A 26,482-nucleotide genomic window follows, 5' to 3' on the forward strand; every position below is an offset into this window, starting at 1 on the left:
CACAATTTATTTTGCTTATTTGTTTGTTGTTTCCCCGTCTACCCTAAGCTTCCAACAATAGGCACCCTGACCATTTTTGGAAGAAATTAGTCATGAAATCATTTTTTTTTAACTCTGTCTTCCTTGAATAATATAAAAGGTTTATGTAATTTGGATTTTATGTATTATTTTTGAGATGGTTTTGCAATGTCAGCCAGGCTGGCCTTGAACTCCTGGGCTCAGTGATAGTTTCCTGAGACGTGGGACTACAGGCTGCTCCGCCCGCCACTCCTGCATAGTAGAGAATTTCTACCTTAAAAGTTAAACTGCCTTCTCCTTCCTTCATCAGACATCTTAACTATTTTAATGATTTGGTTATATTTTAGTCTTTTAGATGATTAAGTTTTCCCTTCAGTTCTTTAAATTGGTCATAAATTGTAGACATAAAGACTAAAACATAAGAACCAAGCATCATGAGTGAAATTTATAGTGTATTTTTTTATGCTCTCTGAGAATATATATGGAAGTATATACTGTGGACTGTACATTCCTGGAACTAGATTTGTTTAAATGATAAAGCTGTTTGCATAAAGTGACTTAACACTTGCATGGGTGAGGAGTTTCCGGACCCTTCCTCTGGTTTCTGGAAACTTGGGAGGAGAAGCGGGAAAGTGAAATTTTGTTGGCCAGAATCCTTTCTCCTGTCCAGGGCCACTGGTCTACTCATTTTCTACCAACTGTGCCTCCTTCAGTGACCACACATCCCTGTTGCTCTCCCCATTGTCTCGTTCATTATGTCCTACCAGGAAGATGGGCCATGCCAATCTAAACTTTCTGAAATCCCAGCATTCACTCTTCTACCAGCCAAATGCATTAGGATAGTGAGGAAGTATGTCACTTGACCTGAGTAACTACATTTGGGTCTTGGGATTATCCTAGACTTTGTCTTAATGGAACAATTGCCTTGTTTTTGCCCTTCTACTTTGTCCTATGCTAGGAACTCAGGTCTTAGAAATCAGAATTCATTTTTTGGGGGAAAAGTGCATTTTTAGTTAAAAGATTTAAATTTTAGGTTGTATTTTAATGGCTCACTAGGCATTTTGCTGCTTTGATTGCTCTAGTAATTAACTATTTCACTATTTTACAGAGCACTTGTGATTCCTCACATTTTTGCTGAGCTTATAAAAGAGACACTTGGATGGTGGATTAACAAGAAAACTGACATTTTGTGGAAACTTTCCAATTGGAGAATATTGAATTTTCACCCTAGTCTAGCAGCTCTGCTGCTCACATAAATACAGATGAATGAAGACCCCATTCGGAAAGACACCTGGCCAGCGGTCCAGAGCTGATGCAGGTAAGCATTGCAGCTCTGCGCATATTCTAATGTAATACATTTTTAAAGACAAATATGAAATCGACGAGTACTTTCACATAATACCTAGTGGTTTGCTGCTCTTGAAGCATGGTGATTTCCAGTATTTTATACACATATACACATGTGAAAAACCAGCTTTAGTTTCTTGACAGGAAGGGATTTCACTAAATATGTGTTTAATAGGATTACATTAAAACCTAGGAGATACTGTTCAAAGAAGGTGATGAGGCCTTAGATGAGCATTGTATTTAATGAAGTTAGGATTTTGAACAGATTTAAAAAGAAAGCTTTTAGTGTGCTTATTTGAAGGACGTATACTGGTATGAAAATGAAATGAATATTTAATAGTAATTATCAATTTTTGTGGCACAGAGCTAGTACAACAGAAGTTTGGATCTTGCTTGTTTTTTTTTTGGACCTGAGATTGAACCCAGGGGTGCTGAGCCACTGAGCCACATCCCCAGCCCTGTTTTGTATTTTATTTAGAGGCAGGGTATGAGTTGTTTAGGCCCTTCCTGAGTTGCTGAGGCTGGCTTTGAATTTGTGATCCTCCTGTCTCAGCCTCCTGAGCCGCTTGGATTACAGATGTCAGTCACCATCCCTGGCCCTTGCTTGTTTTTCACCCCCCCCCCCAAACAAAAATAAAATTGTGTAGAACTATGCTATAAATTAGGTAAATGACACTTTCTTTAGCTTAATTGGCTCTGACTTTTTGGTATCTCTGCTGATCACATAGTCTTAGAAAACTGAGCTGACTTCCCAACCTGCTGCCTCCAGGTGTGTTATTTGAATTCTACAACATTGAAGACTGGTCTGCTTTTTAACTCAATTTTCTGGTATGTCTGTTAACCCCATAAGACTGAGAACTAGCTTGACTGGGATTTAGATTTTTAAGTACCCCTTATTACCTTTTTTAATTTTAGCTCCCCTTTTAAAAGCTAACATTGATTTCAGTGTTCAATATTGTTTTGAAATATTTAGAATACTGATGACTTTTTTTTTTTTTTTTGGTGGTGCAGTAGATTGAACCCAGGATTGCTCTACCACTGAGCTACATCCCTAATTTTTTTTTTTTAAGGCAGGGTATCCCTAAGTTGCTAAGGCTGTCCTGGGACATGGGATCATCACTTTAGCTCTCCCAGCTACTGGGATCACAGGCATGTGCCATTATGCCTGACCATCTGAGAACTTTTCGAGTCCCAGTTTTCTCTTACTTGCTGTATAAACACTGATGTGATGTGTTTAAGTTTTCTTCAGCCTTAGGTTTTCTCATCTAAAATATGAGGCTGTTACTGTAGCTGTTTAGGTTAAGAACTAAATGAGATATTGTGTGTCAAGTGTTTCCCTAGGTGCCTGACACATTTAGTAATATAGTAGTATTGATCATTACTGTTTAGAATAAAATTTTTATTTCATTAAGTGAAAAAAATTGCTCTCAGGATTTTATTGGCCAGTGAGTATAGCCTCCCAGTTCTCTATTATTTGAAATAATGACTTATTTCCCATAGTTCTTTTACATATACCATTCCAAAATCTAACTTAAACAACAACAACAACAACAACAAAATTCCTCTTAAGTGGAAGGCTGGCTGATCATAGTGATGTGTAGATGTGTATAGTGGTAGAAGTGATTTGATTGTTTTTCTTTTTAAATAAAGTGGGAAGTTAATCCTAATAAGTATTTTGATTTCTCTTTTTTTTTCAGTATTTCCTATAGCATAGGGCCAAGGAGTTTCTGTTTGACCCATTAAGATATTTTATCATGAGAGAGCATGAATGGGGTTATTTCTTCTTTTTTCACTGTGAGGTTAAGGAGATAAAGTGTATGTGGGAAGGGAACAAAGTGCTTACCCCTCATTCTTTATATATAGTCAGTATAACACAGCATCTCTGGTCACTAGCATGTGGAGTGGTGGGGTTTCTCTCCATCAGCAACCAAGCAGTTTTGCAGCAGACACCAGTTGAGTATCCTCCACTTAATTCAGTTTTGATAGATACTATCTGAATATTGTGTCAGAACTGGCTATAAATTTGCTTTTCCATGATCCTATTTGCTAGAGTAGCTCATAGAACTCAGGAAAATGCTTAAGTTTACTTGTTTACTATGAGAGATATTAACAAAGGAAACAGATGAGCTAGATGCATGCACTATCAAGGGTGCACCACCCTACCAACACCTCCAGGTGTTAGTTGGGAGGCTTTCCTAAACACACTCCTGTGCGGTTTTTATGAAGGTTTTATTACATAGGCATGGTTATTACATCACTGACTGCTGGTGATCCAAGTAACCCTTTCCTCTGCTGGGAAGGTAGAAGGTAGGGCTGAAAGTTTAGTCCTCAGTGTTTTCAGTGGCTAGCTCCCATTCTGAAGCTAGGGACCCCCAGCCACCAGGCATCTCCTCAAACATATAAAAAGACATATTAAACGATCCTTGTTCTAGGAGTTATGTATCTGGAGGTAGCGGGTGGAGACCAGATAGGTATTTCAAAATGGCATAGTACTATACTGTTTCAAAAAGAATGCTGACCTCTTGATCAGTATTATTGATAATATAAGTTTTATTCATTCTTCCTCTTGACAGAGAAATGCTATGCTGCTTTTAAATCCCTCTATCAATTACTGATATGGCCATGTGCAAAAAGATTTATCCTAAAAGAGGCTAATTCATCTCAAATAACATTCCATAATTGGTATGGTGACCCTTATGCCCTTCAGCAGGGCCCAACTAAAAAGCTTGTAACAAAATGCAGAAGGTATTGCATAGGTAACATTTTTAACTCATTGGTTTTTACATTTTAAAATTTGCAAATAAATATATACAAAGTTCTCTTGATCTACCAGTATTAAATGTTTTGTATTGGCTTCTGGTGAGTAATTTGCTCTTTAACGTAACTTCCTCTTATACTAACCCCCTAGTAGTAGTTTTGATTATGTAAATGTTGAATATTGAGCCAAGTAATGCACTGTAATTTCTTTTTTTTTTTTTTGTACAACCTTCCCCTCCCCCCTTGGGATTTTGATTGCTTTTCTTTTCCTTTTTTAATTTTCTGAACTCTTGAGTATGATTTCCTGCACAGTCAAATGTGATGATTCATTTGTGTTTTTTAGAACCTTTTTCATTTTTGCAGTGGTTGCGTGGAGGTTGTACTGGGGGTTGAACTCAGGGCCTCTGGACCACTGAGCCACATCTCCAGCCTTATTTTGTATTTTATTTAGAGACAGGGTCTCACTGAGTTGCTTAGAACATCACTTGTGCTGAGGCTGACTTTAAACTCTTGATCTTCCTGCCTCAGCCTCCTGAACTGCTGGAATTGCAGGTGTACACCGCCATACCTGGCCCTTTTATTACTTTATGTTTTTTTTCCGTAGACCTGATGTGGAATTGCCAAATTAGGAATTTTCTTCTTCTTTTTAAAAAATATATTTTTTAGTTGTAGGTGGAAACAGTACCTTTCTTTTATTTTTATGTGGTGCTGAGGATCGAACTCAGTGCCTCATGCATGCTAGCTAGCTGAGTGCTGTACTCTGAGCCACAACCCAACCTCAGAAATTTTTTTCTTTTATGCTGAAATCTCATTGTTTCCTAGATGCTATGTTTTCCCTTTTTTGATGTGTATTCTTTCTGGGCACAAAGCATGTTTATCTTAAGAAGTGTCAAGAGTAGACAGTGAATGAATAGATTGTTAAAAGTTACGAATGGCATTTGTGGTGATTCATTCATATTTTCTGCTATTGTATGTGTTTGAAATTGTCTATAGTAACATTTTTCAAAAATGCTCTTAGAATATTAGTTTTTGAGACTTCACATTGGCATAGTCTTTCTTCGGTTGTTATGCTCAATACTTTGGGTAAAAGTCTGGGTTGGAAGTACTTTTCAGTTAGAATCTTAAAAGCATTGCTGTATTGTCTTTGGGGTTCTATTTGTTTTTTTAGGAAAGTTGGGTGTCATTTTTATTTCTTATCATTTGTATGTGTATAGTTAATATCTTCCTGTTCTGGAAATTTAGAAAATTTCCCTTTTATTTGTTGTGAAACTTATGGTAATGTATGTAAGTGTTGTTTCAGGTTTTCAGTCTGTAGAATTTTGTTTCTTTTATCTTCTAATTTTTTTCTCTTTGGGATACATGCTGCGTGGATGTCAGATCTTTTAGGTTGATTCTTTTTTCCTTTTCCGTTCATTTCATCTTATTCTTTCTAAGGGTGGTTATTGACTTTTATTTTCCTTTAATCTCAATCATCATTTTAAATACGTAAGAGCTCTTTTTAAATTTTCATACTTGTTTTTTTCATAGATGTATATAGCTTACATTTTTTTGTGGCTATAAATTACATTTTTAAAGTCTTTCTGGAATAAGCTGTACTATTTAATAGTTTCTTAGTTTGTCTTCTTTTAGCTTTTGTGTTTGGCCTGGAGATTTTCCTTAAGTCTTTTATGGTCTTATACTGATCCTCTAGCAAGCCACTAAGTTGTTGGGTGGGAAGCTGTGTGGGAGTGGTGACCCTTGTGGCTTGGTAGGCTTCACTTAAATTATTGGGGACTTCATGGGTCTGTATTTATGGGTGTTTTGTATAGAGATAGAATTTCAGATTTTCTACATTTCAGATTTCCTGATTTCTCCCTTAAAATTTCAGTCATACTCCTGTAACACTTTTTTAAAACTACCCGTGACCTCTGCCTGTCACACAAAGCTGAGCTTATATATAGTAAATTGACTGAAAACAGGAGGGAGCGTATGGTCTTGACTTTCAAAAAATGAATAGTGGTCTCAGGGAAGATTGAGTCATAGGTTTGAAGTTGTCAGGGTTGGTGTGGATGGGGATTGGTTAGAATTTCTAGTCTGAATGAGTTGCTGAATTAGGCCTTGGTCTCTATCATTGGAACATCTGAGTCTATACAAAGTTCAATTAAACAGTTTTGTCTTATTTTGGAACATGTACGTGAATGAGCCTCTGTTAAAACAGTTTCAGGTGTATGTTGTTTCTGATGTGCCTAATTGTTTAATACAGTTCAATTCTTTTTTTGTAGTACTGAGGATCGAACCCAGGGCGTCACACATGCTACCTGAGTCCTCTATTAATGAGCTATATCTCCAGCCACAGTTTTAACTTTTTGACTAATAGAATAGCTAGCTCGTCTTGTAAATCATGGTTCTGTATCTTCATTCTGCAGATGGATATAAGGATGCTACCTAATAAAGGAGTTTTTTCCCCTGAAAGCCAGTGATTCTTAGGTAGATGATAGAATGCCATTTTTTAGTGACAGACTGATACCATGCCCAGTTAGTATATTACTTCCATTACTTGTTTTCCTTCTTAAATAATTTGTATTGGTGTTTACTCAAAAGCAATATATGGAGATCTTCCACATTACTTTTTACAACTGAACAACACCCCATTGTATGGAGGTCCCATATTAGTTTATTCAGTAACCACTAATACTGAACATTTGGGGTTTCTGCTCTCTGCTATTGCAAATAGTAGCTGTGGTGAATAGTATTGTCTATGTCTTGCCAGTGTGTCACTGGATAAATTTCTGGAGGTAGAATTTTTAAAAATTTCCCCATTTCATTTGTTTATTTTTATGTGGTACAAAAGGTCAAACCCAGTGCCTCATACATGCCAGGCAAGTGCTTTGCCACTGAGCTACTTCCCCAGCATGGAGGTAAAATTGAGTCAAAAAGTGTACATATAATTTTGATATACTCACCAGAATCCCTTCTATGGAGTATGTAGCATTTTGCATTTCTCCTAGCAATGTGGAAACATTTCTTTCATTCTGTGGCAGATGTTATTAGATATTGGATGTTTGTCTTACGGGTAAGAAATGGTGTTTTAGTGCTGTTTCATGTGCTGAATAACTTGTAAGGGCCTGTTTGGCTTTCCTTTTTCTATTCTCTTTTTATGTTATTGTTATTATTCTGTTGTCTGTGAATGGGTGATTTACCATCATATTTTTGAGTCAGGTGCATAAAGAGATTTCTTCCCTGAATCTTTAATCTCTTGTTCCCATCTATATGGATAGGCATATCAAACACATCATGCTGAAACCTCTCCTCTGTACTTGGAGGTTGAATTTTTCCCGCTCCTGGGATTCTGTATGTTTATATTCTTTTGACTTTTTAAACTGAAGCCTATCTTCCAGTAACTAACAAAGAAAATAATATGTTAGATGGAAATTTTAGTCCTGTGTGTGGAAATGTCTCCGGGGTTCAAAATAATTTTGCCTCAAGTTTGAAAGTACCACTTACTCTTTATTCTAATATAATGTTGATGACAGAAAAGTAAGTGTAGAGTAATGCTTTTTTGAAAAAAATTTTTTGAAATAGTTTTGAGTGTATAGAGGACCTACGATGATGCCTCATTTCTAAAGAATTTTAATAGCAGTTTTTAGTTCACAGCAAAATGGAGTGGAAAGCAAGGAGAATTCCTGTATCTCCCTTGCCCTCACAGGTATAGGCTTCCCATCAACATTGTATTCACATTGACCCATTTATGATAATTTATGAACTGATATTTAACATCCAGGCTTCACAGGCTTACATTCGACTTCACTTTTTTTTTTTTTTTTTTTTGGTACTCAGGATTGAACCCAGGGGCGCTTAACTATTGAGCCACATCTGCAGCCCTTTTTATATTTTCTTTAGAGACTGGATTTGCTGAATTGCTTAGGGCCTTGCTGATTTGCTGAGGCTGGTTTTGAACTCATGAACCTCTTGCCTCAGCCTCTCAGCCTCTTGGGTTGCTGGGATTACAGGTGAGCGCCACCCTACCTGGCTAGGCTTTGCTCTAGTGAATGTATATTCTATGGGTTTGGACACATGTTGTACCATCATTGTAGTATTGTACAGAGCAGTTTCACTGACCTAAAAACCTTGGGCCCCCATTAACCTCTCCTCATTAACCTCTGGCAACTCTGAATGATTAATTGGTAACAGGGATTGAACCCAAGGCCACAGAGCCACATCCCCAGTCCTTTTTATTTTTTTATTTTGAGACAGGCTCTTGCTAAGTGGCTGAGGCAGATTTGAACTTGCCATCCTCCTGCACCACTGGGATTACAGGCATGTGCTAGTGCACCTGGCTATAATACTTCTTCTTTTTCTTTCTTTCTTTTTTTTTTTTTAATCAAATGTTTTCTTTTAGTCTGAGATTTGTCTTCTCACTGTATTATCAGTGTCATATGTAGAGAATTTTCTTTCTTTTTGGGGGTTAACAGGGGCTGAACCCAGGGGTGCTTAACCACTGAGCCATATCTCCAGCCTACAGCCTTTTTTATTTTTATTTTATGAGACAGGATCTCATTAAGTTGCTGAGGCTGACCTCGAATTTGTGCTCTTCTGCCTCAGCCTCCCAAGTTGCTAGAGTTACAGGCGTGCACTGTCACACCAAGCAAGAATTTTCAATTTTAATGAAGTCCAACTTCTAACTTATTTTATATATACATTGTATCTTTAGTGTTGTATCTAAAAAGTTACCTGGTACTCTCTACCTCTGTTAGCTAGATTTTTCTTCCATTATGTTCTAGGCATTTATCATTTTGTATTGGGTCTGTGATCCGTTTGTACTTAACTTTTGTGAAGGGTCTGTATCTGTCTAGATTCCCCCCACCCCCCAGTTTCCATCTCTCTATACTACCCATCTATTTTTGTGTGTTGAATACTTTTTTAAAAAATTAGAATATTCTGAATTCCTATGGTCATTTCTCAAATCTTTTAGTGACTTTGTGCACCAGAGCTGTAAACATCACATGCGCTTTATAATCCTCTTGCCTCTTAGGGGGCAGGATGTCTGAACCAGATATTCAGTCTTCTGGAAGTAAAAATTAGAGAAAATGAGGGTACCCTTCCAAGTGTGCTCCCTCTTCTCCAGAGTCTTTTGCTTGTGTCCCTACTGACCCTCCAGCAATGCCAGTTAAAGTTTCGGTCTCCTGCTGTAGCACCACTTCCTATGGAGATATCTGATTAGATTAAGTATACTCCTTGGTATTTGCTTGTCTTTCCTTTCAGTTTTAGGGGCAGTTGTTTGCTGTGACTTTGGTTTTCTGGCTAATCTAAGAGTTGTTTTCTTTTTCTTTTTGTAAATTTAGTTTGTTCTGTTTGTTACTTGATTTTCAGGACAGATTGGCAATTTCTAAATTCCTTTTGTGCCAAACCAGAAACCACAAGTTGTCTTTTTTTAATTTTAATTTTTCAAGATTTTTGTTTTACTTTTGATCTTATTATATCAGTTGGTAAAAGAGGAAAGTTGTATAGGTATAGTTACACACATGGCTTTGTCTTCAATTCTGTCAGTTTTTGATTGAATTTTAGTACTCAGGGTCTATATGTATGTATGTATGTCATAATAATCTTATGACTTTTTTGGTGAACAGACCTTTTTATCATTTTGAAATATCCTTTTTGATCTCTTAGAATAGTGTTTGTCCTGAAGTTAATTTTTCAGTAATTGGCTCTTTCTTTCTAGCCTCTTAATTGGTACAATTAGACTTTTTTAAACAATTTTTAAATTATAGGTGGACACAATGTCTTTATTTTACTTTATGTGGTGCTGAGGATTGAACCCAGTGCCTCACACATGCTAGGCGAGCACTCCACCTCTGAGCCACAACCCCAGCCCATAATTGGACTTTTTTGTTGAGAGCCACAGCGAAGGGGCCCCAGCAAACTTCCAGCTGCCAGCAAACTTCCAGCTGCCGGCTGCTGATTGGCTCCTCTGCGGTGATGCTCATTGGGCTGTTTCCCTGCCCTTTCAGACCACGGAGCTGCTCATTGGGGGACTTTTTGGCTCCGCCCACGTGACCCAGCCAATCGGCCTCAAGAGCAGGAGGATTGTGGGAGGTGGGGAGAAGCTTGGGTGGGGGTGAGAGGCTTGTGGAAAGCCGGTGGTGGCAGTTGAGGCTCAGGGTTTTTCCTGAGAGGCTGTTTTGTTTGGCGTGTGTGGTTCTAAAAATAAAGTTAGTTTCTTTTGACAAGTGGCTCCTGATTGTGCCCAGCCAGACTTTTTGCATTTAATATAATTGTCATTGTGTTTGGGCTGGAAGATACTTCTCCTATGTATTGTCTGTAGGTAAGTTGGTTTGCTCATTTTGCGGCCACCTTAAAGGTTTATACTACTTTTTTGCCTTACATTGTTTTTAACAAGCAAATCTGGAATCACTTCTAGCTGTTTTCCCTACTTTATCTGAAATCTTATTCCACTTTCATTGCACTTGTTGGCCATGTGGTATTGTGCTTTATTTATCACATCTGGAAAGCTTTCTTTCATTATTTTTTTCTCCTTATTCCTTTATCCTCTTTCTTGGAGTTTAATTTCCTATATTGGTATTGTGGCAACGGTCTTTGAGCACATGTTCTCCCCCTTGGTCACATTATTGTTTTTGTGTGCCATTTTGGGTAGCATGTATTGCTGTTTATCAAGTTTGTTGATCTTTTTTATGTGCAGGGGTACTGGGGATTGAACTCCACCTCTAAGCCACATCTCCAGCCCTATTTTGTATTTTACTTGGAGATTCTCACTGAGTTGCTTAGGGCCTCACTAAGTTGCTGAGGCTGGCTTTGAACACATGCTCCTCCTGCCTCAGCCTCCTGTGCTGCTAGGATTACGAGTGTGCAGGTCTGTTTTGCTGTTAATTACATACAGTGAATTTTTCATTTCACATCATGTGTTTTGAAACACACGTGTTGATGAACATTGGGATTTTTGTTGTCTAAATTTAAAGAGTGTTGAAGTTTCTTTTGGCAAGTAGATGTTGTGTATGGACTTGTAGTAACCTGTATTGTCCTACTGCAGACTTCTCAGAAGGGGGGGGTCACCGTGTGTGTGTGTGTGTGTGTGTGTGTTTAATGAATTGTTACAAGTGTTCAAGAGATGGCTAGATGAAATTGGAATAACTTTATCCTTTTGTGATTGCTCAGAATTGTTTATGTACAAATTGTGTTTAGCTAAAGACTTAAGCTTCTTCCCCTGAATGAAGAGCTTTGGACTTCTGAGTAGTTTCCTCCTTACCACAATCTGTTCCTCATTTCGAACCACCATTCCTTCCTAACTGCAGTTTGACTTTCCACTTGGCAAAACTACATTGTTCTTCCCAGCTCCCCCTTCATACACTATCATCCAGAAATTGCTCTTGGGAATGAATTCCGGGTCAGTGCAGGACTGTTGCTTTTGTTTTTCTGTTCTCAGGTCCTATAGACCTTTGCTACCTATCACCTCAGTGTTCTCTTTTTTAGCTGTTTATGACAGGAAGACAAGTTCTCTATTGCTCATTGTAGTTGTAGTTTTAGCTACAGAACTCTGACTTTGCGTTGGCTGACTTGGAGTGGAGAACTATTGCCTTTAGTCTGCTCAGAATAAGTAAACAAAAGACTTTCTTACACATTGTCTGTAGCAGCTATTTGGATGCTAATTTTTAGTCTACTTTTCACTGATTGTATCTCACCCCTTTCAGGCCATGCTGGAGTGTCTGCAAACATGATGAAGAAGAGGACATCTCACAAGTAAGCAACTTTGAAATAGCATGTTGTTTTTAGATAACATGTTGTAACCTCTGGTTGCCTAGCACGTGGGAGCCGCTCTTGCGTGAGGAGGTTCTTAGCTCACCTCACCTGATGCCTAATAAATACCTGTCCCTTTCCTCTTGTTGCACTGGCTGAAGGGTTCCAGGTTTGTCCTTGAGCAGTGAAAGTCCTTTGTGTCCTGATCTTTCCTCTAGCCTTCTGAACCTGATGGCAGGAAAGAGCAGTAATGATGAGAGGAACAGGGTTCCTCTCCTGGTCCCCATGTGTTATTACACCGGGAGCTGCTTTTCACAAGAATGTGTCTTATGCTGGAGGGCTGCCCAGCTTGGTGTTTTATAACATTGTTAAATGAATTAAAAGCTTGTAGTTTAGAGAAAGCATACCCATGTTAAGAGATGCTTCAGTAGCCATGTATTTAAAATGACAGGCGTGTATTGTCAGTGCCCCAGTACTAAGCTCCTTTTTGCCCCCTGCACCATGCACTGGTGACTCTGCTACTGTATCTTGTAAATATCACTCCAACACCCTGTTGTGACTCAAAGTCTTCTTAGTTGTAGATTGTTCAGTACGTGGAAAACCCTCCTTCACTCTACTACCACCACCTGAGGCCCTCATTGTAGCAGTTATTTCCAAATTATTTATGCTCATTAGTTACTACCCTGTAGTGGCTGAAAAGCATGAGAAGCCTTTTGGTCATGAAAGGTCTGGATGAATCAGGATTGCCCTTCTCTAATGGTTAATGCTTGAACCATCTCCCATTCAGATGAATGCATGATGTATAATTAAATATTAATTATAATAATATTCAGTTTAAGAAATGACCTGAAAAAGTAAAAATTTGAAGGTTAGTTGAGTTTACTTGTTTCCCTGAGGTTTAATAAATAAAGTGTCAATCAGATTTCATTATTTCACTCATTCCTTTATGATTTTACCAGGGGATGTGATAATTTATGGTGATATGTCTGTCCTTATTATTATGTCATTACCATAAATGGCAAGCCATTTCCTGTCTCAACTAGAAGATGATAATAAAAGACAAGTCAAATACTAGTTAATGGGGGAAAAAACAAGTGAAATATCAATTTGGCAAGGCCAAAATAGTTCATTCAAAACATATTTTTGCCATTTAAAAGACTGTGGGAATGTTATTGTGTATTTGTTTTAGCTAATATTACATGTGTTCAAATAATGATTTGTGATTGATATTATTAGGATTTCAGACATTCATGGGTTTGAGCCCTTTATTATTGCATTTGTATAAGGTCGATTCCAAATCTGATATTGTTTGTAAGAAATACTATGTACTCATTATCTCACAGGTTTGAATTCCTTAAAAGCAAAAGAAATAAACGTGCCTATTAAAAACTGTCAAGTTCATATTCATAGCAACTAAAATAATCTCATGTTACACATTTCAGAGAACTTGATTTGGTTCTTTAACAGGTGTACTTGTTTCAAAGACTAAAACATGTCACTGTGTAGCAGAAGGGAGAAATTACCAGTCTGTTCTGTAATTCTGAAGGATGGGTAGAGGGTACAAAAAACAAAACAAAACAAAACTGAAACAAAAATCACAAATGATGGTCGTTAATGTTTTTGAGTGAAGTGATGAGTAGGTGTGGGTGCGTGGAGCTTTGGAGACGCTGCTGTGGCGGTGCACTTCCTGGGGCTGGTCTTGGAGCCGACTGAGGTTTTCCCAGGTTCCTTAATGTGGCCAGGGCTCAGCTTACCCATGTGTGTTGGACCAGAATGGTGAGGTTTGGGGCATAAATTGCTTTTTACAAATGAAAATTTTGTGGAAAGCAAATATCAAGAAGCAGAACTGCCCCCCCCCCCCCTTCAGCTATGACTTGAGAGGTTGCAAGGAGTAAGGCCCCTCCTACTCTTTGGTCTGGTGACATTGGGTTCCCATTGGTCACCCTTCTGTCACTTACTAAGCTAGTGTGGAAGGGCTGTGGAAGAACCAGGTTGCTTGAGGGAGAGTCATAAAGCTGTGCTCAGAGCAGTCACCTCTGACCCTATCAGGTGTTAAGGAGCACTCAGGAGTTGGGTTTGAAGTACTGAGACTAAAGTAGCTGGGGTGTGGAGGGCTTTTTGTCTGTTTCATTTCTTTATTTCATTCTTTTCACAGTGCTATGAATTGAACCTAGGGCCTTGTACATATTAGACAGGTCCTTTATCATTGAACTACATTCCCAGCCCTTGAATTTGTTTTCTAAGTAAATAGAGATCAACCTGTGTGCTTCCTTTGGGCTGGGCACCTTGCTGTGTTTGGGGACAAGTTGGTGGATGAACCTTTTTGGGCTTTCTGCAAAGTCAGAAAAGCTGCTGCGTTAAAAGTACATCTTGAATGGAAAAATACCAGTATCCAAGAATAAGTTATACTGTTGCTTTATTTTCACTTTCAAACATCAACACCCTATTCCCTGAATTTGAATAATGGACAGTTTTCCATTTGCATGTACTATTGGAAAGGGGTCTGTGTTTTACATTTAGAAAATAGAGTAGGATTAACTAATTTTTGTGGAGTTTTTTTCCTTCCATTTTATAAGAGACAAATACTAACTAAGGATAGAGAATGTCATTCAGCTCCTTTGTAATTCCTATTGTGCTCTCATGTAGTTTTCGTGGTAACTGTAGAATAGGAACTGTGAATCTTTTATTATAGATGAGGAAACTGATACCTAGGGACATTAAAAGAACTTATCCAAGGTTATACATCTAATCATTTATGGAGCTAGGACTCAGAAGTGGGACAGTCTGATTCTAAAGCCTATGTTACCAACTACCACACCATATTTACAGAGCTGTGTGCTTTATTGTCTCATCTGGAAAATGGGTTATTTCAGTTGTGAATATGAAGACTAGATAACGCTTGGTGCAGGTGTCTAAATGCACCATGGTTGTTAGGCAGCTTTTTGTGCTGTGACACAAATACCTGACCCAGACGATTTAAAGGAGGAAAGTACATTCCAGTAGTGCATGTCTTTGGCTTATAGTTTCAGAGTTTTCAGCTCATGGTTGACTGGTCCATTGCTTTGGACCTGAAGTGAACAGAATGTAATAGCAGAAGAGTGCCGGAAGCTCCTGGCAACCAGGAAGCAGGGGTAGGAGTAGGGTCGTAGTGGGGAGAAACAGTGAGACCATCCAGATTATAATCCATCTAATGGATTAATCCACTGATGAGGTCAGATCCTTCATGATCCAGGCCCTTCTCGAAGCTACCCCCTATGCACATTGCTCCACTGGGGACCAAGCCTTCAATACACAAACTTTGGGAGATATTCTAGACCCAGATTATAAAGGTGATGTTGACAGTCTTTAGTTTGTGAGAACAGTTAATACTTTATCACCTGCAATAACTCTTGTCATGCCGTGAGGTGTGGAGATCCTTTGGACATTTGAAATTTTGCAGTCAACAACTCTCATGTTAATCAATGGATGTGTAACTGATGTGATGCTGCAGTCTGTATACGGGGTAAAAATGGGAGTTCATAACCCACTTGAATCAAAGTGTGAAATATGATATGTCAAGAACTATGTAATGTTTTGAACAACCAACAATAAAAATTAAAAAAAAAAAACAACTCTCATGTTATCAGAGTGCTGCTGCACAGTGTGTAGAGGGACTTACAATGATTTGAATGAAAGACTGACTTGTTTTTCTCCACCTTATTTTTATGTTGTCACCTTAAGCTGGGGAATGACAGTAGCCATTATAGAACTTTTATAAAATAACAGTTACCAGCAAAGCAATTTTTTCTCTACTTGCTAGCTTGTATCTTGCAAAAAGACATTTATTTTGATTTAACCAGTTTTTTGTTGTAAAATCTGCTGAATCTCTTGAGGGAGTCACTTTTATAAGAGCAGCAGGGATTAATCCATGCATCAAAGTACGTAGAATGTGACAGGCTTTTATTGATTCATAGTAGAATTGTGATACTTGACAAGTGAATTTTACGTGTATAATGTTTTAAAATAATGGCCACCATAAATTGATTTTTACAATTATTAAGATATTAAACCAAATGGATAGAAAAAAATGATTTTCAACACAGGACTTTTCTCCCTCCCCCTCCCCCCTCCCCCCTCTTTCTTCCCTTCCTTTTCCCCTCCTTCCTTCCCTTTCTTCCCTTATTTGCCTTCCTGTACCAGGGATTGAACTCAGGGGCACTTGACCACTGAGCCCCATCCCCAGCCCTATTTTGTTTTATTATTATTATTATTTTTTTAGATACAGGATCTCACTGAGTTGCTTAGCATCTGTCTGTTACTGAGGCTGGCTTTGAAGTCTTAATCCTCCTGCCTCAGCCTTCTGAGTGGTGGGATTACAGGTGTGCACCACTACGCCTGGCAGAACTCTGTTCTTGATGACAAAGTCATTAGAATTTCAAACTTCAGTATTGAGCAGATAAGTAAATGTCACCTACAGTTTCAGTTTACCCTTTTGGAACATGAACACAGAAGTTGTTTTTTTATTCTAAATCAGTACTGCCCAAAGTGTGGTGTGTAGATCACAGAAGACCTCGACACTTGGGTGCCTGTTAGGATTTCCTAGATCATCTACAGGCTGCCAGATGCAGAGCCTTTCTGGACTGGGGGGGTGCAGTGAGAATCTTGCAGGGGCTCTCCAAGTGATTCAGATATAACTGGCCTGAACTGTTACTGAAAGTGGTATCTTGGTCATGTTGGAGAACTAAATTGAGTTGTGGTTGGAGATTAATACCAAAATTATGTCAATGAAAAGTGGTTGCATTACAAACCATAGGAAAATAGCATTTTAACTAATGCATTATCAGTTCATGCCTGATGATCACTTTTGATGCCTTTTCATCACTTTACTTTTTTCTGAAATCATTTGTTTTAAGAAAGAGTTTCTGGAAATTGAAAAACAATAAAAGGTATTTAATTTGTGGCTTCCTCTATTTTTTTGCTTGAATTGTTTCAGTATAGCCTTTAATAACGGGAATCAGGTTGTCCTAGGTTAAATGGACATATCTTGGCCTTTCTTTTATAATATTGCCCTTCATGAGGGTTGTTGTTTAAACTCTTAAGAAATGACAAGATTGAAGGACTTTTTAAAAGGCATATTGAGAGAGCATTTAAATCAAAGTCACTATATTCAAAGAAATCACTATATTTAAAATTACTACATTCAATTGTGATTTTAAATTGAAATATTTTCAGCTGTCCTTTACAATTCTCTACTTGTGATTATCTTAGATTGAATGATCCAGAAGAGACTGAACAAAAAAGTAACATATAATAAACCTTTCATTCCTTACCCAGGTTTAATAATTATTGGTATTTTAGGCTGGGGATGTAGGTAGAACGATTGCCTACCATCTGCAAGGCCCTAAGTTCAATCACGAGCAGCACAAAAAATAAAATACTGGCATTTTGTCAAATAAATATTCTTCATATGTCACTTGTTATTGAAGTTCTAAGCCTGTTTTTAAGTAGGTGCTAGTTGGAGGAAGTTTATTTGTTAACTCACATATGCCTGCCTTATTAATATCGAGTATGGCCTAATATTTTAAAAACACCCTTGCTTGTTAGCGTTGGCTCTGAGCAGCTTGTGCATTCAAGGCCCGATCAGAAAGTTGACTCCTGATTTTTAATAAGTGTTATGTCAGTATTAATAACTACTCATGTTTACCTTCAGCTTTTATTACTGGAAAGGCTTCTATATATCTCTAAGTTGGGAATAAGTGTATCTAAATTAGATGTACTTTAGTTCTTATGGAATTCTAAAAGTAGACTTTGCTCTCCACCAAAAAAAGACAATGGAAATAAAAAATATCTAATTACCCATTTGTGTACAATGTGTCAGAATGCATTCTACTAAAAAATAAGAATCAGTAAAAAAAAATTCTAATGTCATTGAAAGTCTTTTTCTACATATTTTTATGGATAATTTTGTATAAAAACTTTGTGTTTCTACATTTGTATTTTTTAAATGTCTTCTAAATTATTCTCTAGCTATGTAGTTATTTCATTACAGTCACAGTGTTGTAGTGATATGCTAATGATTTAATCACTGGGGCCTATTTGAACATTTTTTTTAAAGCAAATGATTTTACTTTAATGCTAAGTGTTAAAATTATTCATTTAAATGAAAATTCTTATGTGAAAAAATGTCAAACATGACTGTTCAGCTTTTTCAGTGTTACGACCAAAATACCTGCCAAGAACAATTTTAAAGGTTTATTTTGGCTCATGATTTCAGAGATTCATTTCATGGTCACCCAACTCCATAGCTCTTGACCCAAGGTGAGCGGAACATCACGGTGGAAAAGCATGTTGGAGGAGAGCAGCTCAGGACCTGGCAGCAGGGAAGTAGAGGGAACAGTGAATTTTTTTTTCTTCAGTTTCCTCTGTTAGCTATATCTTTACTCACATCCATTGTTTTCTTTCAGTGATCTAGATGTGGACTCACTGGGACATGAATACTATAGATGGTATGACTTTGTGGTTTGTGGGTGGTAACCCCCCCAAAACAAAACAAAACAGAACAACAAAAAAAATTGGATTGAACCCAGGGCCTCATGCATGTTAAGCAGGCACTGTACCATTGAGCTGTATCTCCAGCCTTAGACAGTAACACTTTGGACATACATTGCCAAAGTGTTCACTGGAAAGGCTCTATCTCTTACATAAAGGAACAGAAAATGGTATGATCAATATCTGAATTTTTTTTTTTGTTTGTTTTAAAGTCATATAGAAAAGTATTCCTATTAGCAGACCAAGACACTGAAAATATTCTAGAATGTTTGAAGTGCAAGGAAAGAAGCTATATTAAAAATTGTACTTAATGGCCAGGGGTGTAGTTAAGTGGAAAGTGCTTTCCCAGTATTTGGGAAGCCCTGGGTTAGATCCCCTGAACTGAGGGGAAGTGGGAGATACGCTGAGCTGAGGAATTTAAGTGCTTGCAACGAAAAAAAAAATCTAAAAAACAAAAAGTCTCCCAAAAGTAAACATACAATGTTGATCCTAGACTACACAGCAGAATGGCTTGGGCACAGTTGCAGTCATTCATTCATGGGTGAGAAGATTAATTGTATAGAAATGAATTGGCATTGGAATGGAAGGTGCTAGCATCACCCAGTCAACTGTGGAGTCCCCTCTTACTTCCTGGCTGCAGTGCATTTGCTTTGGGTCAGAGCTTCAAGGCCAGAGCTCTTGACATACATTGCAGGTACAAATGTCACTCAGTCTTGACATTTATAAATAGAAACAACAGGAATCATCAGGTATCTAAGGAGCACTAAGCTTATGAAAGAAAGTTACTAATTCTGAAAGATATACAAACCAGTATTCACCAAATATGTAGAAAACAACAAGAACAAGAACAAACCCAACACATAGGAGACAAAACTGAAGAATTTCTTTTATGGAAGAATCAGGAAAAAATGAAGACTCTCCTCACAGACTGGAAAGCATGTTTATTAAAATCATTTAAGATTAGATTATAAAGAAACAGCTTGTTTTTAGAAATTAAAAATATTATATAAGATATGCAAGAGACGGGCTGAAAATAGAGTTCTGAACTCAAGAACAATTGATCTCAGGTTTTCTTCAAGATGAAATAGTGTGCAAAGGCACTTGAATGAATCATGGAAGATTGATCTACACGTGCCAGCACTTGTCTAATCAGATCCTAATGGATGAAGGCGGAGAAAAATAAGAATAAATATGGAAGAAAATTTGCTCATGTCTCTTTAGATTGACCAGCTTCTGGTGAGGGATAATTTAAAATATGTCAAAAATGCTGGTGACATTTCATAATCTAGGAACAAAGAAAATTCTACAAACAATTTGAAGAGAAAACCAGATTGTCTTAAAGGAACAAGCATCAGATTAGCATCTATTAGCTGTAACTCAAGATTGAGTAAGAAATGAAAAAAATTTTTTTCTCAAAGTACTGAGGTGAGGGACACCCCCTTCCCCAAGGGATTGAACCCAGGGCCTCATGCATGCAAGGCAAGCACCCAACTCAGCTGTGTCCCCAGCCCCGTGGTTTTGAACCTTCCGTGTATATGCAGTTAGTTTAGAGGTGAGGGCAAAATAAAATTTTGAAGCTTTCATGAATCTCGGGAAGTTCTGAACTCTCAAAGAATTACTACCAAAGGATGTTTCTAGAAAAATATGTCCACATAAGCAAAGAAATAAAATAAAAACAAAAAACCTTATTCGCTAAATTATTTCTAAATACAGCAGTTTTTTTTTTCTTTTTAAAAACACTCTTAAGATAGTAGTGGAATTTAAAATAACAACAATTTCCAAATAATAATTTAGAATAAGAGCCTGAACTTCAGCAGTGCTATAGAAGTAGACATGTATGACTTTAATTTTTCCTTCTTTCATAAAGGATTTTTGTTTGTTTTAGTTTTAGAATTGTCTTATTTAGGGAAGAAATGGTATAGGTTCAGGTTGAGTATAGATTTTAGTAGATAAATATAAGTTTTGGTATATTTGGAATTGCCAAAATATTAGGGAAAAAAAGATAAATTGCTTATACAAGAAGCTTCATTTGGGGCTGGGGTTGTGGCTCAGTGGTAGAGCACTTGCCTCTCACCTGTGAGGTACTGGGTTCGATCCTTAGCACCATATAAAAATAAATAAATAAAGATATTGTGTCTATCTACAACTTAAAAGAATTTTAAAAAAAAAAGAAGCTTCATTTGGTGTGAAGGAACCTCATTTATTATAACTACGTAGATAAAAAGAAAGGGAAAAGAGGAAATGAAAACAAAAGTCAAATTGAACGAAACAAAATGTGAAGAATAACACTATTAATATTGTTTATCACAGCAAAAATTAATGTTTAAAGTTTTCTTATTAAGAGGATGTAAGGAAATAAAATCTATCCGAAAAGAAGGATTGCACATCTTTAAAATCGAAGTACATGGGAGGGGTTCTGAGGAGGATCCCAGCTGCTGGTAGAGCTTAAAGGAAGGAGGAGACTTTATTCCCACCCCAGAAGATGCCTGGCATGAAATTGGCTTATACTGAAATGTGATTCAGAGACCTATATCAAAAATTATCTGGAAGAACTGCAGATTCCCCTTGTGCAGAAGTAAGTGTGGGAAGGAAGCATGATTGAACTGGAAATGTTGTTGCTGTTGGCTCAGTTTCTTGTGGTTTTGTTGAAAATCAATGTGGTCAATTTATTTCTCTGAAACTATTTCTTTGCTAGAGAAGGTTTTCTTTTCATTTTCTGTGAGAAGAGAAAATGAAAGGAGAACCTTTCTCTGGGGAGAGTGCATGTGCATACACAGGGGTTAAGGGATTAGTTCACACAATTGTGGGGGCCTGGCAAATCTGGAATCTGCAGGGCTAACCAGTATAAAAAAGCTGAGAGGAAGCTCCTTCTGTGAGTCTCTGTGAAGGACAACCCGTGCGGGGGGGGGCCCCCCCCCATGAGGCCTGCCTACCCTAAAGGGTAATTTGCTTTGCTCAGAGTGTGTAGATTTAAATGTTAATTCCAGCTTCAAAACAAAACAAAACCCTTCACAGTGCCTTCTATGCTGTTGCTTGTCCAGGTATTTGAGTGCAGTGACATAGCCAAGTTGACATATAAAATTAACCAGCACACTGGTGAAGTGGCTGAATCATTTTGGTGGCAATGATGAAATGTCTGAAAACTACAAAAAAACTACTTTCAGATTGATGAAATCTGGGAACCTATTTTAGCCTTTGCTTTAAGTGTGAAGAAAGCCTAATCTTGTAAAGGGAAATTACAGGGACGTTTGCCTAAAAATCAAAAGAAGATATGTAATTTATTATTTTATTTGAAGGGGAAAAAAAAGATATTGCTAGGATTCCTGTATTCCAAAACAAGAAATGTAATCTTTACCAGCTGTTTTCTGAAGAAGCCAATTGGATATCATTGCCTGTTCCTAGAAATTATGAAAATACCTAGAAGTATACTTTTTAGAAGTTACATACTTGATAGTGCTTTATATATGCTTTTTTCAGATTGCGGTGTTTTTTGAATGCAAAATCATTTTTAAGGTGATATTACTGTGAACAATATTGATTTGAGCTCTTTGCCCTCTCCTCTCTTTCTCCATCTAATACACTTTTGTCTTAAGTTGATTAGGGGTCAGCCCCCTTATTCTATTTTGCATTTCCTTTCTTCTTATTTTTGAGAATTGTGTTAAATCTGTAATGTCAGAACAGCTGAAAATTACACCCTGCAGTTGACCTTTGAACAACATGAGTTTGAACTGCGTGGGTCCACTTATGCAAGGGTGTTTTTATGGGAGATTTTTTGGGAAAAACAAAACTTAACTTTTAGATGAACCATGGAGTCTAGAAATACTGAAACAGTTGGGGAAATGTAATCATGAATACCATAAGATGCATGTAGGTTATTGTCTATTTTATCATTTACTGTATAAACTACACTGACGTCTAATTAGAAGGTAAAATTTATCAAAATGTATGGTCACGAGCACTAAGAGAACCATACATGATGGTTTGCAAGTGAGAAATGTGAACCAGTGTGAAGGTGTAGCATTGAATCATACCTGCATAAAGGTACTGTTTTTACCTGCTGCTCTGCTGTTGTGATTTCATAGTCCCCTCTTGTTGCTGTTGCCATGTAAGTATGGTGATCATCCACTTAAACTACCACTTGGCATTTATCTCTACGTGAGCAAGCAGCTCCTCTTTCCTAGGTCAAGCAGAGAGGGATCACTCATAGTTCCTGCACGTTTTTCATTGTACATAATACATGTACAAACTATATGTTTATGTTTTCAGGGAGGCTTCTGGACAGCAGTAGGCTGTTATGTGGACATTTTAACTGCACTAGGGGTTGGTTTCCTTACTTACCCCTGCATTTTTCAAGGGCTAATTGTGTTCCTGTTCTTTTTCTTGTCCCTATCATTCTGTGGTTAAATACATCCATCCTTTGCTTTCACCAGTGCTATTCTCATGCCTCTTCCATGAGCCCTTGATGATTCGAAGCGCAAAGACCTATAACTTCTTTAGAAAACATTTATTGGGACAGTGTTTTCACTTTCTCACATGTCTGCAGCAGTTTTATCTGGCTTTTATACTTGAAGGTAAACACACATTCTTAGATGATTGTTGAATCCTGGACTAGGGTCCCCTTCCCCTATCTGTTACCCATTGTCATCTGGCACAAAGTGTTGCTGCCAGAATATACATTTTCTTTACCTAACACATGATGCCCCCGCAAAGGGGTGGTATTTTCTTTAAGATTTGATTACTGGGATATATTTGAACATCAGTCTTTCTGGGCCCGATTTTCCAGGGCTTGTGTGTGTTATTGAAGTGTTTATTATTTTAGGAAAGTTAATGTGAACTATTGTTTATAGTATTTCTAAGGGCTGCTTTCCCACTTTTTTTTTTTTTTTTAAGATCGTGATACTTCTGTTATAGAGGTTATGTGTGACCATCTCTTTTAACTTTTCATGCATTTTCCTTACAAAGCTCCCATGGTGTTATTTCTTCTCATATTCATCTAGTTTAGTCTTCATGTCTAAAAGAATTTTTCAAATTGCTAGTTGTTTCTTTACCTTGTCTGACTTTTTCTCACATCGTGTCTTGTCTAGCTGTCTTATTTCTGAGCTTTTCTATTTTTGATATCTATTCCTATATTAGGATTCTCCAGAGAAATAGAACCAGTGGGAGATAGATAAATATAAAGGGGATTTATTATGCAGTGTTGGCTTACGTGATATGGAGGCAGAGAAGTCCCATGGAAGACTACTGCTTGCAGACAGGAGACCCAGGAAAGCTGGTGGCGTCTTTAGGTTGAGGTACAAAGGCCTGAGAAGCATGGGGCAGGTGGGACAGGGTGGGGCCTGCTGCACCTGAACTGTGTCCTGCTCTGGCAAGCAGACTGGGAGAAAAGGAGTGAATCCCTCCCTCCCTCCCTCCTTTCTTTCCCTTTCCTTCTGTTCAGGCTTTCAACAGACTAGCTGAGGCCCACCTACACTAGTGAGGGCAGATCTTTATTCAACCCATGGATTCAAATGCTAGTTTCTTTTAAAACACTATCACAGTCACCCCCAGAAACCCTGCTTAATCTAGGCACCCTGGGACACTGTCCAGTTGACCTGTAACATGGACCCACTGCAGTTCTTCCTGCAGTGCCTTCTGTTTGCTTAATGCTAGATAGCAGTTTTCATCTGCTTCATGGACATATTTTTCTGCTTGTCCTCATTGCCCATGAGTGTTTGTTTCAATCAAGGGTGTTTGTTTCTTAAGCTGTCTTTGTGTGTTGTACAGCCGTGATCCTTATGTCGCTGAGAAGGGGTGAGAAGATTGCAGGATGACTTCACTAGCTTCAGAGCTCTGAGGCTGCCTCTGCTGTTTTCCTGTGACATATTTAAAACAAATCCCCTTCCTGTAGTCATCTCTGTCTACTTCTTTCAGGAGGTGGATCATTCCTCTACCCTCTGCTGTCATTTCCTCTGCCCTTACCTTGCTTAGTTGGGATTGGATTTTAAATGGGGTGTCCTCAAGGCAGGACTCTGCTTCCTTGGAAGAAAGGGTGTGCTGGGTATTTCCAGAACTCTGTGGGTAGAGGTAAGATGGGGTGGTTTCCTAACCTAGCATTCCTGCACTTAACTTGTGACCCTTTTTCCAGGCTCCCAGCTTAGGCTCCATGCTGAGTTTTTCTATTGAGGCAAGTACTTTTGTTGGCTCTGGTGTCTCTCCTCCAAGAAGTCTGACTTGGCTGAATTTATATAACCAGCCCAGAATAAATTATTCCTACTTAGACTAACTATATATACACACCTATAGATTTAAGTATTATAACCTATATGATTTTTTTTTTTAACTTAACCTATGTCACATACTAGTCTCTTCACCCATGGGATACCAAATGAGTTTCATGCCTATAGACCTTTTCAGCTCCCTTAACATTTTCACTCTTGGTGTGTATCAGTATCTGTTAGGTTAATATTTGGCCTAAGCTTGTATGCAAGCCAATTCTTGTCCCTTGTCATTGGTTTTCAGTTGCTAGAAATCTAGACACTACATAGTTCAATGACACTCCAGTGGTTTTTTTTAAATATTGCATTGAGTATTTGTTTATAAAGTGAAGTGAGTAATATTGTATGTTTCTTAAGATATCTTAATAGTGGGTGGTAAAACACTTTGATATAAGTCATCCTGGACTTTGGTTTAAGTACAAGTCAAATGTGTAGTTTATTCATATTGTTGAAGCCAGTAGGAGCAGAATTAGTAGGGCATTAAAATGGGCAAACTTGAATAGTTATGAATTTCTTTTGATTTGAAATGAATCCATGTTACATAAGAATATGAGTTTGTGGTGATTGCTATAATCTATTTCACGTGGTCAGCCCTTCTTTAAGTTGGGTAGTTGTAGTTTGATTGAATTAAAGGAAACGAAGAACCTGTAAAACTGGTGCTTATGAGTGGGGCCCACATTCCTACGGACAAGTAGTTTTTTTTTTCCTGTCAGTACATGGTTCACCGGCTCAGCCAGTTCCTGTTGCTGATGAATTATGTTATGTACTTGTTGCTGGAGGAGACCTCAACACCTGTGAGCAAGCAGCACTGCTATGGGGTAGGAGCTGAGCACCTCGAGTTACCTGAAGTGGCACTGTGGCATACAGGAGTTTGTGCTCAAATTGGGGACTTCGGTAATAGAACTTGCTAGTCAGTGGTTGTGTTGGATCTAGGCATGCATACTTGTGAGATAATACCTTGTGTGTGTGTGTGTGTGTGAATACAGAAAACATCGGAGCAGTGTGGGGCCAAGCAAGCCTGTGTCTCAGCCCCGGCGGAACATCGTAGGCTGCAGGATCCAGCATGGGTGGAGAGAGGGCAACGGCCCTGTCACCCAGTGGAAGGGGACCGTCCTGGACCAGGTGCCCGTGAATCCTTCTTTGTATCTTATAAAGTACGATGGATTTGACTGTGTTTACGGACTAGAACTTAATAAAGATGAGAGAGTTTCTGCGCTTGAAGTCCTACCTGATAGAGTTGGTAAGTTGCTTTTACTGTTTGTGCATTATTGCTTTAAAAGTGATAATTAAAATAGAAATACATGTTTGATTTTTCTTTTACATTGTTGGTATTTTAACTTTTATTGAGACATCTTTGGTAAGCATTTCAGTCAGTCATCTAAAACCATAACAGTTGATCCAAAGTTCTGAAACCATAGTTCAAGGAATTGAGAAGGATATAAAGATGTATACAGTTTTCCTCCTGAAATGTAAAATATAATAATCTCTCATGTGGTTATTTTTGACCATCTGCGCCCCCACCCCCATCCCCATTATCTGGGCCTTGACAGGCAAATTATTAGATTTTTATCGTAAGGAATTTATCATAAAGTCTTTGTGTGAAGTGTTTCTTTTATTGTGTATTACATGAATGATAATTATTTGTACTTTAAGCCAAAATGTAAGCAACCAGGATGTGAGCTTTGCTGTATGTTCTCTAGGGCTTGTTTGAACAAGGTTTGTGGAAGCGAATGTCTGTGTGTCTCTCTCTCTCTCTGTCTCTCTTTTTGTTATACAGTATTGGTTTTGCCTTGCAAATGTTAAATAAAAATGACTGAATTTAATAGGATGGCTATACAAGTTAATGTTAT

General features: G+C 37.9%; 1 protein-coding gene across 6 annotated transcripts in view; it reads left to right on the forward strand.

Moving 5' to 3' along the window:
• Positions 1-26,482, forward strand: part of Spin1 (spindlin 1) — an 81,924-nt gene that overhangs the window by 44,429 nt on the left and 11,013 nt on the right. For 5 of the 6 annotated variants that reach the window (XM_027955432.2, XM_027955435.2, XM_027955434.2 and 2 more), the window contains 3 exons: positions 1,127-1,336; positions 11,805-11,853; positions 25,619-25,872. In XM_027955432.2, coding sequence (XP_027811233.1) covers positions 1,285-1,336; positions 11,805-11,853; positions 25,619-25,872 — 355 coding nt within the window. In that variant the 5' untranslated portion in view covers positions 1,127-1,284. The remainder of the gene's footprint in view (positions 1-1,126; positions 1,337-11,804; positions 11,854-25,618; positions 25,873-26,482) is intronic. The other variant, XM_071602559.1, reaches the window with a different exon arrangement.

Source organism: Marmota flaviventris, chromosome 16 (assembly GCF_047511675.1).
Source record: "Marmota flaviventris isolate mMarFla1 chromosome 16, mMarFla1.hap1, whole genome shotgun sequence".
In the NCBI taxonomy this organism is placed as follows: domain Eukaryota; kingdom Metazoa; phylum Chordata; class Mammalia; order Rodentia; family Sciuridae; genus Marmota; species Marmota flaviventris.